This window comes from Callithrix jacchus, chromosome 2, assembly GCF_049354715.1.
Source record: "Callithrix jacchus isolate 240 chromosome 2, calJac240_pri, whole genome shotgun sequence".
Classification (NCBI taxonomy): Eukaryota; Metazoa; Chordata; class Mammalia; order Primates; family Cebidae; genus Callithrix; species Callithrix jacchus.
In genome coordinates this window covers 178297479-178319329 of record NC_133503.1, presented here as the reverse complement: position 1 = coordinate 178319329, position 21851 = coordinate 178297479, and the positions used below count along the sequence as shown (strand labels likewise).

General features: G+C 32.9%; 1 protein-coding gene across 1 annotated transcript in view; it reads right to left on the bottom strand.

The window, feature by feature from the left end:
* The window catches only part of CDH9 (cadherin 9), a 158162-nt gene that overhangs the window by 88171 nt on the left and 48140 nt on the right, over positions 1 to 21851 (bottom strand). The window contains exon 2 of the mRNA XM_002745093.6: positions 21528 to 21804. Coding sequence (XP_002745139.3) covers positions 21528 to 21755 — 228 coding nt within the window. The 5' untranslated portion in view covers positions 21756 to 21804. The remainder of the gene's footprint in view (positions 1 to 21527; positions 21805 to 21851) is intronic.

Here is a 21851-nt window from a genome sequence, read left to right as displayed (position 1 = left end):
AATTCCAAATGCTTTGACTGTGGTAAAAACTTCTAGCTAACTTTTATTCTTATTGATCTCTTAGTGATTTTACAAGGAACGGACACTGAGTAGATTCATTAATTACTACAAGACTTTCAGAATATCCTTTTCCTGTAATATCCTCTCTTAATAGAACTGTTAAATTCTTCTATCAAAAACTGAAATCGTTTAAAATTAAAACATTCCCGTACCATTAATAGTGATGTATAAAGCCCAAATCTATTAAATAGCTTCTTCTATTTCATCCTTAAAATAAAATATTTCTGGCTGGGCACCGTGGCTCACTTCTGTAAGTCCAGCACTTTGGGAGGCCAAGGCAGGTGGATCACCTGAGACCAGCCTAGACAACATAGTGAAAGCCTATCTCTAGTAAAAATACAAAAATTAGCCACACATGGTGGCACATGCCTGTAATCCTAGCTGCTCGGGAAGCTGAGGCAGGGGAATCGCTTGATCCTGGGAGGCGGAGGTTACAGTGAGCCAAGATTGTACATTGTACCCCAGCCTGGGCTACAGAGTGAGGCTTTGTCTCAAAAAAGTGATAATAAAAATAAAATATTTATCTTTAACAGTTGGTGATAGATTTATGAGTTTTATGAACAGGAAACAAAAATTGGACAACTAGAAACTGCATTAATTATTTTAGCCTAATTCTTGGGTCATTTCTGGGCTTTACCCAAGAAATGAAGAGCAGAAACTGACAGTAAGAGCCAGAGTACTAAATTAATATGGTTCATTTTTGCCCAAGATGTATATAGAACAGATTCACAGGCATTGCAAAAGTGATAGCAAAATCATCAAAATCATAGCTATTAAATTAGTCTATGACAATACAGAATAGAAAAGAAAACACTATTTTCATAAGCATTTAAAATGTTGAATAATCACATACATCTTTTTGATAAGCTTATGTTTTATTATATCACATAGTATCTTTCACAATGGAAATCTGAGGCTATAAACCTGTGTGTCCTAATCCACCTGAGTGCCCCTTCTGAACTAGGCACTTATTTCCCCAGCTCCACAGATCCAGCTCCACAGATGAGGTTCCATTCAGTCATTGCTGCTTAGGGAAAGGAAACCATTTCACCCAAGGTTCCAGCTCTCCCCTGGGGTTCTTCACATCCAGTGGCTGATTGATTCAGGATACAAACGTCCAGTGTCCATGTCACAATTTGGGGCATCTCTGTAGAGCAATTCCAGCCCTGACGTCTCTCATCAGATTGACTCTGGCAACTGTATTACATTTCGCCTTCTCCTTCTGTCCGGTCCTCATCCCTGCAGTGCCTCACAGGTCTTTCTCCAAGAAGGCTCTAGAAAACCTTCCCTATGCAAATCTCTGCCTCAACATCTGCCTCTCAGGGAACAATCTAACTTGCAACCATTATTTAAACTATTCTTCTGAACACAGTTCATCCAATTTCTTGTAATTATATTTGCAAATAATAAAAATATTTTATTTGCATGGTTGTAACCTAAAGCATCTTTTTCTTTCCTTTTTACTTTTCCTACAATAAATGAGGGGTACCTATTAGCTTTATTCAAGTTTTCTTCTGACACTCCGTAGAGATTTCTTCAGTTTGCCTTCTACTCCCAATAGTAAAATGTTCTTTCAGAGGTAACAAACTAAATATTTCTCTTCATCTGTTTAAATGAATAACACACATTCATAGCAAATTATCTTTGCTTAAGCTTTGTGATATTACAGTCTTCTGATTCCCCTGTAGCCTCTTCTCATCGTCACTTCCCATACGTTTTAATGAATTGCTAGATCTTTTTCTGCTCCCCAAACATAAATCCTCAGTGGTTAGTCCCTTTTCTTGTTGTTTTTTCCCTTGTCTACGTTCGTCTTATCTTCTCTCTTATTTTTAAATTTTTTAAGCTCTATTTATTTATTTATTAAGTAAGTTAGTTAGTGACAGGGTCTCTCTCTGTTGCCCTGGCTGGAGTGCAATGGCAAGATCATGGATCATGGAAGCCTGGACCTTCCAGACTTAAGCTTTCCTCCAACTTTGGACTGCATACATGCACCGCCACGGCTGGCTATTTTTTTTATTTTTATTTTATTTTTTATATTTTTTTGGAGATACAAGTTCTTACTACCTTTCCCAGGCTGACCTTCAACTACTAGGCTCAAGTGATCCTCTTGCCTATACCTCCCAAAATGCTGGGATTGTAGCATGAACCACTGCATCTGATTTGTTTTTTCTTCTATTCTCTCTTTTTCTCCAAAACTTTTTGCTCTGATAATTTTATTCCCATTAGTGTCATCAAGCACTATGTTTATTTAAGTTTTTCTAAATGGTAGCCTTGTTCATGAGTTTCGGAACCAGGTGTCTGTTGGACTTCTGCCTGGATTACTCCTCTGGAAATTGAAATTATATCAATTCAAATATAAAGTAACTTTAAGTTAATATTGTTAGGAAATTTATTTAATTGCTCTAATTACCAATCTCCTCAGGAAGACTATCTATGAATGTATTATTTATTAACTATCAAAATATATTCTAGGTACTTTTCCAGGCACCAGAAATATAGCAATAAGTCACACAAATAAAAATGCTCGATGAATGGAGCTTATATTCTAGATGTACTCACGATGTCCTATTTTAAGTTACAAGCATTCTTTTAAACATCATTTTTTTATACTTTTTTTTCTTCCAGGCAGGTCTTCCTCTGTCACCCAGGCTGTGGTGTAGTGGCACAGTCATAGTTCAATGTAACTGCAAATTCTTTGTCTCAAACAAGCCTCTTGCCTCAGCCTCCCAACTAGCTGGGACTACAGATGCCAGGTGCCACTATGTCTGGTTAACGTTTAATTTTTTTTCAAATTTTTTGCAGAGGTGGAGTCTTTCTATGTTTCCCACACTGGTCTTGAACTCTTGGCCTCAAGTGATTCTCTCACCTCCACCTCCCAAAGTGCTGTGATTACAGACACGAACCACTGAATCTACCTGTTTTTCACATATCATAATCTTTTTTTGCATCATCATTTATCAAAAGTTTTAGAACCTATCATATTTTAATAACTATACATTACATTTGCAGAGATAACACAAAAATAATGTAATGGAATTCACATTATAGTTGGATGTCAAACATCCAAACAAAGAACTACAGATTGCTATTACTAAAGTATAAACAGAAATGGATTCAGAAAAGAGAAGAAATTCAGAGATGATTACAGGGAAACATTTCTGGAATTGATGATGTATGAGGTAAATTTTCTAAAATATAGTTATTATCTCAAGTAGCTGGCAAGCCAAATGGGGAGAGACGGTCCACAGCATTTAAAAATCAACAAATTATCAAATCCCTGGGAGGATGAAAAGTATAGTATGATATAAAGATAATAAGCATTTCAGTACGATTGGGGGAAAATCTGTCAGGGGAAGTTTCTGGAATTCAAAGAGGGAGGTGGGGCCACATTTAGACCAGTTTTTGTGCCATCAAAATGGAAAGAAGTATTAGTACTGTTCCTTAATATAAAAGCAACATGTGAAGATGGTAAATAATTAAGATACTAAACACGTATATAAAGCAAAGCTAATGCAGTTGATCCCATCTGTCCTCACCTCACTGAACTGAAACACGCAGTCTGATATATCATAGGTTAAAAACATATAGCTATTAACTGACCTTTGCCCTCCTAAAACCTAAAATCTCTTGCACTTTACTTTTTACTAAACAATTTATCTCAGAAGGATCCTCATATTATTTATTAGTTCTACATATTCATTTTTCACAGTGAAGAAATTGTTCATCCTTTTTAAACAATCTTCAATGAATTGATAGGTGTTTTTTTTTGTTATTATCATTAGGTATTTTATTGAATACTACAGTGGGTATTCTTATAAATATATTTTCACATATTTCTAAGAATTTATCCACTGAATAAATTCGTAGTTGGAGAATTGTCCCAAGTATAAACTATTATTTTATGTTTTGTTATTTTTGAATACTCTAGCAAAAATGTACTTAATAATCCCCCGCCAATAATTAATTGTCTTTATTTTACAAAACTGGAGAACTACATTTCACTATTTTAATATTATTATTGTCATTGTGAGGGAAGCCAAAATTCTGTTCATATGTTAATTGATTAGAAGAGGATGGTGATCATTTCAAATGTTTGAAAAATCAGTGTGATAAATTGAAACATGGAAATAAAGCAAAAAGAAGGAGTCCATTTTAGTAGGTTTTGAAACAAAATTATGTTTTCCTTTGTTACTATATTCCTGCTCCCAATGCCACCAGACTCTATGATTCCTGTAAACATTCATTGTAAAACTAAATGTCACAGAGAAGTACATAAAACTAACATATTTAATCTATAGCTGTATAGATTTATTGCACTGGTATTGATACTTCAATAACTCACAAGCTTTTTTGCTAGATATCTATGAGCATTAATTCTTTTGATCTTCCCTTCTTTGTTTTATTGATAATTGTCATTGGAGATCTTAGATTTTCATTTCCCTTGTCCTTTGCTGATTTTACTGGCTGATAAAAAAAAAATATGTGTAATCTGTGAGTGTGTCTGTTAGTGTGTTTGTACATATATATACATATATACACCCATACAACTGACAACGAGTCATCTTATTTTTGGTACGTCTTTATAACAAAACAGATTTTAAGTCTAGAAGTTTATTTTTATGTTTTTAAGTTATAGAAAAGTTAATAACATGGTTATGAGACTAATGAATCTAATTAAGTCATATATAGTGGTATTAAATATAATTAAGTTAAATACACAGTTATTAAATTAATAAAGTTAATGATATAATTAAGTTAAAATACTTTAAAAATACTGAATTATAATACTTGACATAAATCCATTTTTTGTTGATTTTATGAAAATGTCACCAAACTAAATATGTATTTATTTTTTCCCTTTATATATACAGTTTACATTATAGTTATTGATCGTATAGTTTTTTCTGATCAATTTTTTTTCAAGTAGCTATGTACAGAAATAACCGTGAATCACATTATTTCACGGTAAAGAATAATCCTATTAGATTCATATACAGTTTTCTAACAACTTATCTAACCTGAAAAATGTGAAGAAAAATAACCTCACTTCATCTGAATATACAATACACATGATGGACATAATTTCATGTATTATATAAATGTTTCTCCCAATATACTGTTGCTTCATGATCAAGCTACATTGTTCAAATTACATCCTATATACCTGACTTGTTAGCCTAAAATAAGCATAGAAAATAACTAAATGATTGCAACAACTCCAAAGAAATAAGATAGAATAATTGACTAACCCTTGAAATTTATGCAGTTGTAATCAGAACCTTCATTGCTCTGCCTTCACTGAATGTTTTTCCATATATTTACATAGGCTAGACCTCATTTATTTTCTTTAAAAAAAATCTCATTTTGTAAAATTGACCTTGGCCTGTATACCTGTATAAATATAAATAAGATGATTTTTCTCATAAAACTTGCAAGTCTTTACAGTGATTCAAATGTCTAGTATAAATATAGTAAGAATGGTCCTGGGATATTCACATGTAATTCAGCTTGGATACTAACATAATGTTTAATTTCCTCTAAATTTTCTGATCCATGGAGGGGAAAATAATGTTAGCAGTAAAAACATTAGAAATGCTTCCGACATAGAAGGGGCCATTCTTATCACAATTCACACATTTCAGCTATCTTTTGTCCTATGAAGTTCCTTTTGACATAAATGCAAACTCTGCTTCTTTTCAGCTTTATGCAAAGCTAAAATGGGAGCCTCTATTTCTAGTCTTGACCAGAAAGTCAGAAAAGAGAATGTGTACTTTATGATTCCAGCATTATTCACCATGAAAATGGTCAAGATGAAGCATGCATTACCTGGAGTGAAATGGCATGAGAGAAAATTAGAATTCACTCATCGGTCATATTATATCTCATAGGATACAAACGAAGGTTATAGCCTTGAACACATCATTTTTAAGAGGCAATTTTTACAGTCTGGGGAGTGCTAACTACATAAATGTATTTCACTCTCACTGTTTCATTCCAACTTTAGAGAAATACCTACTTAGTAGTATCAGTGTTAAGTAATGCTGATCCATTGTGCTCTCAATGTATAAAATTCATTAAATGTAAGAACTTCAGCAGAAAAAAAAAATTTTAGAGTGAATCATTATCTTGCAACATATTATTTGTATATGTTGCTAAAATCAACTACATGGCTGAAATGTAGGATTTGCTTTAGTATACTCGCTTCTGAAGTTTAATCTCTTCACAATGAAATCTGTTTGAACTGATTTGACAAATGTGTTTCCGTGCATGTGCGTACATATGCCTGCACTGTGCTAAGGGGATAGGAAATGTAAGAGTGTTAGGTAATTTTTCTTTTCACAGCCTGTACACAAGTGGATGAGTGGATTTAAATATACACACACACATATACACGCACAGACATACACTCACACACACACAGAACTGTGTGATAAGAAAATATAAAAACACTATAAAATATATAGTAACAGAGCACAGAGACAGCAACCACTGACTAGCAGGTGAGAAAATTGCTCATAAAAAGTGACATCAGATGAACACCTTTTAAATCTCAACAGGATTTACTATTCATAGAATAAAATGGAAGGTATGAATAACCTGGGAAGCTGAAGTGATTAAATGGTCAATTAAATATTGGTGTGATTAAGGGTTAATAATAGTAAATGCCAATTTTAGGTGTTAAAAGAATGGCAATCTAGATATATTTGTGCATTTTTCCTATACAAGAGCCATTAAAATCTTTGAGGAGGCTAACACTGTGATATGTAATTTAGGAAAAACATACTGTATGCTTTTCCTAAACAGTATAAAAAGCTTTTTAAAGGGAAAAAGAAAACAAGATGTAATAAGACCAGTTAGGAGTCTAGTACAACAAAGTCAACTGGAAACATTGAAAGACTGACCACTGTCAGTAGCAACTGATATGCAACCACATTTAGGAGTTTGGAAGATAATCAATAGAACCAGATTAATCACAGGAGTAATAAAAAGGCAGAAACATCAATAATAAACTGAATGCATTTGTTTTTGTAGAATCTGTTTTTCTTATATAGTTGTCCCTCAGTATATGTGGGGGATGGGTTCCAGGAAACCCACATATATCAAAATCTGAGAATATTCAAGTTCTGCCATTGACCCTGTGGAACCCCCTAAAAGAAAACTCAGCCAAAAAAGTCAGCCCTCCCGATATGAGGATTTTTTGTCCCACTTTTCAATCTGAGTTTGGGTGAAAGAAGTCCGCCTACAAGAGGACATGCACAGTTAAATCAGTGTCATTAAAGGATCGACTGCCCTTTCTCTACTGGTTGCTTTTCAGCGGTCCTGTTACAAAAATATTAAAATAATTTCTACCAGGCTGTAACAACATATGGCCAAACATTGAAAAAAGTCCTGCGCAACAAAAGTTGCAGGTTGTGGGAAGGAGGAAGAAACTAACATGTGAGAATGACTGTTAATCTCAATGCTAACTGTAGCAAAGTAATAGTAAACACAGATTTTTATCCCACTTAAAAGCAATACCTGATCACTGGATATCAGCGGGGCTTTAAAATTGATTATGGGAACTCTAAAATTTACTACTGAATATGCTCTCTATACCAGATCTATATTATGCCTTCAGTTAAAAACCTAAGAAATTGGAAAACCTGAGCCACAAAGGTCTGCTTAGCCTCTGGAAAGTCCACTGGGTATCTGATTGCATCAATGTATCATTTTTTTATGTACATTAGTTTGAAGTCCCCTTTTTAGTATCTATTTTATTCATATATATTTTTTTTTTTACAAAAGGTGTTCCTTGAAGATTAGGAGTGCAAGGCATATTAACAATTGATTAACAACAAATTCAGTCAAGACTGAATTTAAATTTGTTACAAACATGTAGTTACAGAATACTATTCATCAATTTCAACCCCTTCCATGAACAAAGCTTTTCAAGTAATTCCAACTAGAAGAAATTTCACTGATTTGAGTGTCTGTCTCTCTGCCCTAATACATCTCAGGGAGCACGTGTTAATAAATATTTCTTTGAAAGGATTTTCTTTCTTTTTGTGTTACTATCTCATTTTCTGTTTTAATGTTATTAACAAATTTAAGGTTCAAAACAGTGTCTGCAATGCATTTTTACATTTTAAAATGCAGTGAAACACCAACAAACAACATGCAATGTCAAGGTTATTTAATATACCTCTGTTTTAATTATCTTGCATAGTATATTTTAAAACTTAATTTTTTGCTCCTCTGCTCCATTTTTTAAGATTGCATATTCATGTTAAGAAAAGGCTGGGCACGGTGGCTCACACCTATTATCCCAGCACTTTGGGAGGTTGAGGCGGGCAGGTCACCTGAGGTCAGGAGTGCAAGACCAGCCTGGCCAACATGATGAAACCCCATCTTTACTAAAATACAAAAATTAGCAAGGCATGATGGCAGGTGCCTGTAATCCCAGTTACTCAGGAGGCTGAGGCAGGAAAATCCCTTGAACCCAGGAGACGGTGATTGCAGTGAGCCGAGATGGCACCACTGCTCTCCAGCCTGGATATCTGAGTGAGACTCTGGCTCAAAAAAAGAAAAGAAAAGAAAAGAAGAAAAGGCCATCTATAGTAAGCAAAATAATGAGTTTGTACTTATGAAGACAAATAAGTAAAGTAACATGGTATGTGCTTTCCAAATTCTATTTGTAAAATTCCAAAAATCAGTTCTATGTGTTTGGAAGGTATTTGCCTATTCATTTTAGATATTTTATTGTATGTTTAATCAGTCCAATGATTACAATAGTGATAAAAATATTACAGTTCTGTGTTCAAAAATCCTAGATTAAAATCAACAATGAATTGAGTGTTAATATGTGCCAAGCACTGAACTGTCTGGTGGGGGTGTCTATACTTTCAGGAATAAACTTGTCTGAATGGATATCTATGGGAGTATTTTTATAAAATGCAAAAGACAAAATGGTGATGTGAGTGTTAATTTATTATGATTTTTCCGAGGTTTATTGAGGTATACAAATGATAAATACAAAATAGATCTACTTAAGGTGTACAATGTGATGTTTTGATATACATATAAATTATGAAGTGAGCATAATTAAGCTAATTAACGTTTCCATCACCTCATATAGTTAGCTTGTGTGTGTGTGTGTGTGTGTGTGTGGTGAGAACATAAGATCTACATAAGATCTACTCTGTTAGTAAACTTCAAGTATATAACTGCAGTCACCATGCTGTACATTTGATCTCTAGACTGTATTCATTCTATAACTAACAGTTTAGACCCTTTGACCAACAGCTGTCCATTTTCCCCTCTCTCAGCCCCATATCCGTTATATACATGTAATAGAGTGAAATAATAGAAACTTTACAACATAAGGCCTGAGTATGACCATTGACATCTGCCCTCACATGTCTGATTGACATGTGAGTGGAGGTGCTCACAAAATTGTCCTCGAAAGAAGGGAAGCTACTTCCTGATCTCACAGCCACTTGAGATATTTTTATCAGAAGTGCAAGGAAATGACTCTAAAATAGACTTGCCAGATCGAGACAAGAAGCGACTAGAAAGTATTTACATATGGCCAAAGCAGATTCCCATTTGAAGGTCTGAGTTATTTCCCGATAAGGAATCAATGAGCTACCATGCTTCTTAACATGCTAAAGCACCTCAAACTAACCAAAGTTTTATTCTTAAGAGTGTCATTTTAAAATAGGAGAGAATAATCCATCCCATCACCTATGATATAAAACTCTGTACCTAATATATTGAAACATGAACCAGAAATAATTAGTACAGCTTTGGGACAAAAAACAAGAGGGTTTATTTTGACTTAGCATGTTAGAAAATTGTTTAAAGATTACATTATTATAACCCTTAGTGTGACACCTGCATGATCATGTTGTGCTGTGTTCTTCAAAAGCAATCCTGGTGTTCATGCTTTTGTCTTCACAAAGTCTTTGTGTTATACCAGATATACAGATATACAGATATACCCATTGAGAATAACTAAGAAAGTCTGACCCAAACAAACAAATGTACAGATAAACAAAATTTTGTTGACACTGGACACCAACCACAAGAAGAACTGCATAATTGAGGGCCTTAATTTAAGCTTCTTATGGCTTGTATCATAACCAGGCTTTCCTCCTAAAGGTAATTCCCAGTTATGGGTAGTAGAGACTGTATAGATAGTTTGAGCCGGTGACACTGGTAAGAAATTGGAAGGCACAATCTTAAATAGGAGTCACAGAGAGTGGAACCTCCAGGTCTCTTTTAACATGCCCAACTATTTTGTTGTTGTCTAAACTTCATATGCACAAGACAGAAATCCAAGTAACTTCGCAGAAAACGTTAGCAACAAGGCTAAGGAAACGAACACAAATTTATTGAAGAGGAAACCAAAATTAGAGTTAAATACTCCACCAAGTTAGTGTGAATTTGAGTGTTTTAAATGTTCTGTAAATCTCAAGCAGGGACAAGTTTTAGACGTAATGACACACCTGAACTTTTTCTACCTTAGCATAAACACTACATGAAGAGAAAGAGTGACAAAATCAATTTGATGAAATGTTGATAATTAGTAGATCTGATGAAAGAGTGTACAAAAGTTGACACAGTTTGAGTGACCTTCCTATAAGACTGAAAAAGTTAAGTTACCAAAAATAAACAGGTATATTAATTGTGATGACATTTCATCTTTAGGTTACTTTATGGTCCTCTAATTTTTTGTTTTGTTTTGTTATTTGAGACAGGGTCTCACCCAGGTTGGAGTGCAGTGGCATAATCTTGGCTCATGGCAACTTCCACCTCCAAGACTCAAGCAATCTCCCACCTCAGACTCCTGAATAGCTGAGACCACAGGCGCTTGATCAAGCTAATTTTGTGTATTTTTGTAAAGAAGGGGTTTTGTCATGTTGTCCAGGCTGGTCTTAAACTCCTGAACTCAAATAGTCTTCTCATTTCTATGCATATTTTATTTTTCCATTTATTGTCTCCTTTTATGTTTCTAGCACTTTTAATTCAGTCTGAATTTGTGAAATTTCCAACTTGTTCATAACATTACCGACCCTTGGAATTTTCTGTCCTTTTAGTTAGTTATTCTAGTGTTTGCATGGTTTAAATGTTGCTAACAAGTTAAACATCTTAAAACATTTTATTATGCATACTGGCCAGTTGGCTATCCTATTGTGTGAAATATCTATTCAGCCTTTTTGCTCTAATTTATATCTTCTCATCTTTTTCTTATTGACTTTTAAATATATGCATTAATAAAATGTTTTGTCATGTCTATTATTGTTTGTATTACATTTATTAAAATTACTTTCTCTTATTTGCAGATATATTAATTGCTTACACCACTAAATGAGGATTTCAAAATCTGTAATCTAAGAACAAGAAAATGGCTAATATAATCATAGTATTATCACAAATTTAAATTAAAGAATTTTAACAATATAAGTATATTCCACATTGGAATAAACAGTCCATCTTCAACTATGCCAATTGTTCCAGTAATATCATCATGGCAATTCCTTACTTAAATTCAGGATTCAATGCAAAATTATGCATTTTCTTAAATAGGCATGTCATGTTATTTTCTTTAATCTCAAACAATTTCTCAGACTAATTGAAACTGAGAAGATAATTTTATAAAAATCTAAAGGACTTTGAAAGTCACAGTGATCTTCTAAAGGAGGACTACGATTGGGGAGCTTACATGATCACACTGACAAAACCATAATGCTTCAATAATTAAGGCAATTTGGTATTGAAATCAAAGAGAATTGACCCCTTTGTTTTTAATAACAATAAGTAACATTCTAAAAATTGTATTTAAATTAACTATATAGATATATATGTATGCGTATCTGTGTGCACGTGTGTGTGTATGTATATATGGCACTATGTAATGACCAGGAGCAAACAAAGACTGGGAAGAGTATAAGCACATAGTGGATAAAGTGAATTCTACATTAATCTCTTTGAGGGCATACTTCATTTCCTGTGTCATATAAAATACAGATTTTAAGAATTCAGGATCTGCATTCAAGGCTGCCATACTGGTTAACAATTGAGAGAATAAAAAGATCCAGGAATGGAGGAAACCACAGAGGAGGTGGCCCCAAAACTGGCATACACATCTAACGTGTGGCTGACTGTTAAAATGAGCATGTATATAGTAAGCCATGAGTAAGAACTGAGCAGAGACTTTAAGCACTTCAGATATTGAGAAGAGTTTAAAATTCAAGCTTCTCTTAGGTATACATGCTTGGTAAACACTTAGGGATTTCCAGTGAAACTTCAATAGAATAATAACTAAGATGTACTAAGAATAAGGGTTACACTACAAGATTCAGGGAATAAACAAAATAATAGTCTGCCTAAAAATGTCTAAAACCAAACCTACACAGAATCAAAGTAACGTCCTGTGTAATTTTACTGCCTGCTGGGATGAAACTCAACACTCTTTAAAGCAAGATAATAGAATTTCTGCAATGTGTTATTCACAATGTCTAGTATATAATATAAGTATTTTAGAGATTAAAAAAAGAAGAAACATTCTAACACATAATGAAAGCTAGGTAGTGAATAAAAATAGACTTAAAGAAGACTCCAATATTGAAATTAATGGGACAAAGACTTAAAAGTAATTAACATCAATATACTGAAGAATTTATAGAGCATATTAAAATAATGGTAAGTACATGAAAAATGTCATAAAATATGTCAAAAATCTAACAGATAATTAAGGAAACCCAGAACTGAAAATATAATACCTGAATTAAAAAAATATAATGGTGGATTGAACACAAAAAAATTAAAAAAAGTAAATCTGAAAATAAATTTCCCAAATTTAAGCACAGAGACAATATTATAGCAACCAAAAATAGTTTCCAATTATGGGACAAGATGAAGTGCCCTTAAATGCTTGCATTTGAAGTTTCCAAAAGGAAGAGAAAATGGCGACAAAATGAACTATTTTTTAAATGCCCATTTAATTTTAAAATTGGATGAAATACAACTCACTGAGCTAAGGAATCCAGTGAATTCCAAACAGGGTTAAAAAAAAACACACACACAGCTAGGTATCAAATTAAGATTAAAGAGAGCAAAAATATAAATACAACCTTAAAAACAGCCAGGAAAACACGTATTAAATATAGGGCAGCAACTATAAGAATAATGGCTTTTTATTAAAAGTAATATAATTCACAATACAATGTAACAACAATTTTAAGTGCTAAAATGAAAATAAATCTGTCAGATTAACCCACAGTTTTATATCCAGTTAAAACATTTTTCAAAATAAAAATAAAATAAAGGGTATTGAACAATGAAAACACATGGACACAGGGAAGTTAGCATCACACACTGGGGTCTGTTGGGGGGAAATAGGGGAGGGACAGGCGGGTGGGGAGTCTGGGAGAGAGAGCATGGGGAGAAATACCAGATATAGGTGATTGGGAGGAAGGCAGAAAATCACACTGCCATGTGTGTACTTTTGCAACAATCTTGCATGTTCTTCACATGTACCCCAAAACCTAAAATGCAATTAAAAAAAAAAAGAAAATATTTCAAATAACAAAAAACTAAGAAAGTTTATTTCCAGCAGACACACACTACAAGTAATGCTAAAAGAATTCTTCAAGTTGAAGGGCATTGATGTCACACAGAAATTCTGAACTACAGATAAGAATAGAAGGCACTGGCTAGACATAATTATATGAATTAATATAAATGATTATTTTTTACCTCTAAACGTTTTCAAATAAATAATGATGTTTAAATAAGCATTAACAATGTGTGGTGCAGTTTACAATATGTACAAGAAAAATATATGACAAAAATAGAACGAAGTATTGCAAGAGAAATTAAATTATGCTATTGTAAAATGAGTAAATAATATGCTAAAATATAGAAAATTAATTCATTTTATACTGTAACAAATTAAGAATGAAAACTGTGATGCCTTGAACACACACTAAAAACATAAAAATACAGTGTGGCGATTCCTCAAGGATCTAGAAATAGAAATACCATTTGACCCAGCAATCTCATTACTGGTGATATACCCAAAGGATTATAAATCATTCTATTATAAAGACACATGTACATGTATGTTCACTTTGGCACTGTTTACAATAGCAAAGACCTGGCACCAACCCAAATGCTCATCAATGATAGACTGGACAAAGAAAATGTGGCTCATATACACCATGGAATACTATGCAGCCATAAAAAGATGAGTTCATGTCCTTTGTAGGGACATAGATGAATCTGGAAACCATCATTCTCAGCAAACTGAGACAAGAGCAGTAAACCAAACACTGCATGTTCTCATTCATAAGTGGGTGTTGAACAAAGGGAACACATGGCACGGGGGGGAACATCACACACTCTGATCTGTTGGGGGTGGTGGGCTAGGGGAGGGATAGTGGATGGTGGGGAGGTTGGGTGGGGGACAACACTGGGAGAAATGTCTTATGTAGGTGATGGGGAGGATGGAGAAAGCAAACCACTATGGCATGTGTGGACCTATGCAACAATCCTGCAAGATCTGCACATGTACTACAGAACTTAAAGTTTAATTTAAAAAAAAAAAACACCATAAAAATACAAAGAAGTATAGATAAGACTAGCCAATAAAGGGTATAAACATAGGTGTTTAAACAAATAATTGCTCCAAAAGATTATAGACACACACACACACACACACACACACACACACACACACACAGAAACAAAGCTAGAAAGAATGACTGAAAGGAATAGAAAACAAGAAAATGGCAGACTTAAATCCAAATATATCAATAATGGCATTACATATGAATAAGTCTACATCAATTAAATGTCAAATATTGTCAGATTGCATAAAAAAAATAAGCCAATTCTGAGCTCTTTATATGACAATAAATCCTTACAGCTGGATTTTTAATAGGATTACACAGAAAGGCTGAGAGCAAAAGAATGACAAAAAATAAATGACACGAGCAGGTTCATGAGAAACGTTTTGTGGATAAATTCTTAGCAGGCAAAGTTAACCTCAAGTAAATAGTATTATCACAGATAAAGGGCTGTATTTCATGATGATAAAACACTTAATCAAATATAAAAAAAGATAACTGGATATGTACCTAATAATTTCATTTAAATAAATAAGAAAAAAATAACAGAGTTAAAAAGAAAAAAATTTTAAAATGGAGCATTTAAAAATCTTACTCCCAGGAAGAATTTGAACATGGAGACACAAAATATGGAATGCTGGAGAACTGAACAACACTGTCATTAATTTTTTTAAAATTATTTTCCTAAGAATACTATACCCAGCAAGTATGTAATAAACCTTCAAGTATATAAGAAATATTTACCAAAGTAGTTTTAAAATGTAGTTTTTTCTAAAAAATTCTGTGGGAAAATATTATTATAACTTTTCAAGAGAAACATTTGTTGTTGCAAGATAAAACAGGTATAAAAACAACAGAAAACTGACTGTTAAAAATAAAAACAGTAAATAGGTTAAACAAAAAATTAGATATCTTAGCTTTGTCTTAGTGATATCACAGATTTTTTAAAATTATGTTTAAGTTTTAGGTACCTGGTTTTTCAAAGGGAGCACACACTGCTTATATAATGATATCATTGTCATCGTAATTTATGACCATGTACATAAGTAGCTTTCCCCATCGGTCTCTCCATACCCTGCTAAAGATCATGCCACTTCCGCCACTTGTTTTCCCTCTCCCTCCCTCCCTTCCTTCCTGATATGAGGGTATAAAAGAGGGTTTGATCATCTGCAAGTTTTTCCCTTCTTCGCACTCTTCCTGCCTCCCTTCCTTCACTGTTGAGTACATAAAGGTGGATTCGATCATCTGCAAGTTTAGAAGTCAAGGAAGAATATGTTGTAATATTAGAATTAGTTCAATAACATTAAAATCAGTGTTTGAAGTGTGAAAAAAGTTACACATGCAATTTGGTAGCCATATGAAAAACCATTTTCTACAGTACTTAACATCTTTTAAATGGCTTCAGAGTTATTAGAACCCTCAAATATAATGGAAATACAGGAAAAGAATTGTAAGAACAGCAAAGAAAAATCACATCTATTTAGAAAGTTTGACTTTGGTGTACCATTTGTCAGAAAAAGGGAATATATTTTTATAAAATATATGTTTATTTATGTATATATTCTGCTTTTTCTATTTTTCAAAATGTAAATTTCTCAGGATTCAGATTAACAAAGAATAAAGATTTTTTAAAATAGTGGCTGAATATTAATTTTGAGTAAACCTATTATGCCAAAAATTTGGGGTAAGAAAATAAATCCAATACAGACTCAAAACCCAAAGGTCATAGATTCTAGGAGACAAAATAGAGAATATATCTAAATAACTGAAATTGCGCTATGAATAGGATTTTAAAAGATGATCTCATAGTTTCTAAAGGTAATTCCAGCCAGGGAAAATGAAATGGGTTTTATGTAAGATTGGGCACAGAGCTTTGATAGGATATAGAATGAAAAGAAAAATCAGATATGAAATTATGGAAAACTGAGTAAGATACTCCATGGGAAGGGGGCTGTAGACATGATGAAAAAAAAATGCTGAGCTATATGGAAGAAGAAATATCCTGTTGACGAGAACTCAAGTACAAATTTATAGGGATGTAGAACATAGGTGGGAATATGCAAGAATACTAACGAACACTTTGAATTCTACTTAAGTAAATTTCGGTTAGTTTTCTACAGGTATTTTTGTGCTAGAGAATGTTATTAGTGAAGAGATATTGGTAAACTGCTTCTGATCATTAAAAAAAAACAAGTATAAATAAAGTTAGAAAAAGATAAGTTTAGTGTGCTAAAGGAGTTGTCAAGCACAATGATTATACAGTACTGGCAGTAAAAATAAAAGATAGAGCTATATCTTAAAAGTGAGTTTTTATAGAAATCAGTGCTAAACACACCTCAGTATTCTGTCCTTAAAGTCTTGTCAGAACGTTTAATGTTTTTCTTGTGTTGTGATTTACAAACAACCAATGCATAGAGAGAATTTTGGAATACAATGTATTTATAAATCAAAAGCAGCCGCTCCATGTACTGCACCATAAGTAATCACACTTAAAAACCATCATACACTTATTTAATTTAGATTCTGAAAAACACTGATATACTATAACAACTCATCAACACTCTTTAAATAAATTTACGATTTCTGTTTCTACTTTATCCTCCATCAGTTACTAGTACATATCAAACTGTCATATCTGAAAAGTTTAAGAAAAAATTACCTATTCAAGTCCATTATTTTATATATCCTTCAAATAAGCAAATGTAAGTGTTAAAGAGTGTCACTCCACCTTTCGATACACAATCAAATATAAAACAGATTCCTACCAAACTTTCTTTTGTTACCTGTGTTTCCCATTGTTTTAGGTAACATAAAAACCAATTGTGATCAAGAAAGCAGAACTCAATAAATGTTAAAATCCTCTTCCACTCTAGATTCTCTGATTACACTCATGATTTCAGAATGGAATATCAAAAGTTTGTAAATTAAAATTATAAAACGTAAGAGATAACTCTGCAACAAAGATACCTTATTGTATTCTAATGGTGGCTACCTTCAGGCAGCTCATTAGCTCCATGTTCCTTGCTCTGCACAAAGCAAGTGCTAAATACATATTTTTAAAATAAAATGTAATGTTTAGTTAAGTTGATATTCCAAATTATTAAATGAATCTTCACAATTTCCTTGTGAAGAATAAACACTATGTCTGCTGTGTCTGGATATTGAGTTTCTCTTCATAAAATAAATGTGCTTTAACAGCCAGATATTAATATCAAATAGGTAAATTCTATTCCATTCTGAATGGTAATGGATTATCGATCCATGATAAGCAGAGATTATTCTAGACTTTTGTCCTTATGTACAAAAAAAAAAGTGATATAAAGACTAACAGAATAGTAGGGGCATTTGCATGTTTCTTGTTAAAATTACTTTAATTTCTCTCTTGAGCATTATTACTATTCTGCCTAAATAATTTAGTCACATGTGTCTATTCAAATTATAGAGAAGCTAGATGGAAATTATTACGACTTTGTTTTTCTCTTGAGTAACAATACATTTCCCTTATGACATAAAACAATATTAATAAATCTCTGATGGTTTTAGTCAAGAATGACCAACCAAATTTGAAATTGCATTATTGTGAAAAACAGAAACTTGCTATTAATTCCAACATTTCTGACTTGTCTATATTGCACATGTCTGAAATGCCATAAAAAATTATGCAGTATTGCCTTGTTAAAATTATCTTAATTTATTTCCTTATACTTCTAATCCATCCTGACAATAAAAGAAAACGGATTGCTTAAGATCTTCCATTCTGACACTGAAAGAAAACCGATTATTTTAGTTCTGTGCTCCACCCATAACTGATTTGTATCAAGTAACAGATTTATTCACATTTCATGCTGTATGTAAAAACAACTAAGCCTAGAATTCCAGACCTTTCATAGTGAAGGCCTAGCTTTATCCTTTTAGACTCGCCTCTTTTATTGCTATATGCATGCAATTTCACCTTCTGAGATTTGTGCACATGCACATATTTACAAAAATGTTTCTGGATGTTTTTGTACTTAATATCAGACCTTTCCAAAATCTTAGAAAAGACCAGAAGTTTAGAATGGAAGAAATTTTAATGTCATGTAAATTCACCCAACAAGAATCTGAGGTTTGTAAAGTTTAAACAACTTCTGAATTCTAATAATAAATGTCACAATCAAGACAAAATCTTGTAGGTTGCATGTTGGGGTATGTGTGTGTGTGTGTGTGTGTGTGTGTGTGTATGATTTATTACATTTTGATGCACTATTTTATTTTTCTAAAACTGCTTCCTCAAATTCAGGATGAAACCCTAGTTTTTAACTTTTAAATATATGTCTTTCCAATTTTATACAATTTTATAGCACCTGTAAATTAATATGGTGCCTAACCTTTTCTGTGATACCTAGCATCCATAAAACTATAAAGAAACCATGGAAATTTCTTCCCGTTAGAAGCTACTTAGCCTTTCCAATCATGGTGCATAGTGAATATGATAGGTCTTTTCTTTACAGGAGATATCACCAATACAGTGGATCTGGAAGACTAGATACAGGTTTACCCAGGGAAACCAGAAACACTGTAGTCAAAAAGATAATCTATGTGGTGCTCAAGAAGTTAAATCCTTATTAGAACTCATATGTCTGACTAAGTTTAGAGTTAAGGGTCTGGTCAGCCATTGTAAATGCAAATAAATAGCAACGTCGAAAGCCAGAAAAGGAGGATAAAAAGAGTGTAAATGTTCTTAATAACTTACTAAAAGCTAAGATGTGGTTGAAAGCCAGCCCACTTTTATAATGAACTAGATATATGGTAATGGCATTTCTTAGATAAGTCCCTATTTAAAAAATGGAAAGGTTTTTATTTTTTCTTCAAAAAGTAGTATAAGTGTTTTATTTTGTTAAGGAGTCTCTTTCATACACATATTATTTTCCATTGGAAACATAAAATAGTTGATAGGTAGTTTTTGTTTCATTGTATTTATTTCCCCCCAACATCGGATATAATGAGTGCTCTATATGAGGTTCTTAACCCTGTTGTCAAGAATAAATAGGGGCAAACATCACACACTTTAACTTGTTCATGCATAAATCCAAAATGCCATTTTTCCAACACAAATAAAAAAAATTTATGAAAAATAATTAAACAAAACCATGTATATATATTTAGTAGTTGTTTATGCCAGATTATGGAATTAATTAAAAAGTAAGCATGGTTACATAGAAAATTTTAAACTATAATGTATATTTAAAAATGTGAGAGCAGGAATGGTGGTCAATTTAGAAATTAATCAGTGTACACTCAGTGTTTAGAAGGAAGCATTTTTGTTTTTGACTAAAGATAAGTGCTTGCTCTAGACCTTTTACTGCCTTAAGATTATGAGCATCTCTTTTTATCTGTGGCTATTCTTCTGTGTCTGTGAATCTCCAAGGATAAAACCATTTCTGTAAGGCCCTGTGACCTCAATGTGTCCTTTATACACTTCCTTGGAGAATCATAAGGCAATTTCACATCCTTAGACAAAAAAAATGTTTGCTAGCTGAACTTGAATTTCCCGATGTTAGTTATTAAGTGTAGTGTGAAAAGTGATGTTAAATGAGAGATGGCTGAGGATGCCATATGACTAACCTTAGAAGAAATAACAGGCACAAAAGAACCAGCAAGGGAACTGAATGGGGCAGAATAAGCATGACCTATGGAACCAGAAAAGAGAAATTTCAAAAGAAGATAAAATAATAGGTTTCTGATAAAGGAGGCCACATTTGATTGGCCCACACACAGAAGGAAGAATTAGATCAAAATTTTGGCAATTTCATGATCAAATGTATTTCTGGTTTGAAAGCTACAAGCATGACGTTTGTGATATTAGGTACTTGTATTTTTTTTTTTTCATTTTTGGCCTGTTCTAATTTATTTGCCTGGTGCTGTCAGTGAGTCAAACAATACTCAGAACATTACAGTCCCTTCAAGTACATATATGCCATTACTCAATATATATATATATATGGTCTGTAGACTGGTAGTACTTAAAATGTTTGTTTTGTTGTAAAAATTTTAACATATCTCAGCATTGGGTATATATTAAGAATAATCACAGTTAACAAATAAATTGTTCTGAGTTTAGAATAGTGTGAAAGTGATTGGTAAGGAAACGGATGATAGATAAAAAGAAAATTATGGATGTCAGAAAGGTTATGCCGCTAAAGAAAGAAAAAGAAAGTGATAATAAGTTAAGAAAAAAGAAGTCTCTAAACAGAGATGAAGGAGAGGCAATGAACATGCTTCTTCAAAATTGAACACAAGAATGGAGTTATGTATTCTCTATTATTGTCTGCTGCTGATTGCTCATGAGTGACTTTGCTCCTACTAACACAGAAGTATATCTACTTAAAGATAGTGCCTTCTTTCTCCTATTTTTTTAATCTTGTCTTTATCCAACTGCCTTGAACACTTTTGTATGGATTACAAGCAGGAAACTCAACCTGGCTGATATTAAGAAATAGAAACATCTAGAAGTACTTTATTTCTCACACAGAGTATACTATTCTTAATTATGATAAGCGATCGATAGATTTCAAGGAGAGTTTTATTCCAGTAACACATATGATTAAATAATAACTAGTTGTTTAATAATGAATCACATCCATCTATATGACTTATTAGTTTATGCTCATTATTGATACTGATTTACATTTACAGCCCAAATACGTTTTCTTGCCCTTCCTCACTAAAATAATTTGCAATACCACACCTTCTGAACATAGTAATTAGTTACTCATTTTCTCATTTTTGAATGATCACTAGTGATGTGGAAATTTGCTATAAAAAATAAATCACTGTCACTTTCAGCTTTTAGATTTCTCATTCAAAAATTCTTACCTTGCCTACATATTGTGTGTCAGTACCTGTGTACTCTTCCAATAAGAAGAACTGATTCCACATCCAGCCACGCTTGGTGCGACGTAGCATTTTACCATCATCTTTTGTCAGACCCACTATCTTTTTGCTTGATAAATAACCATTAGCTTTTTCTTGTAATAGGATGGTGTCAACTGTATGGTATATATAGGTCCAGATGAATAATGGTATACAATGGTAAGTCCTCATTATCTTCGACTTCGGTGGGTTGTCAAGTTCAATGTATTGTTTGTTTTTCCTAAAAGTAAGGAGAAAAAATGGCTGTATCAGCTTGCGTTTCCCTTT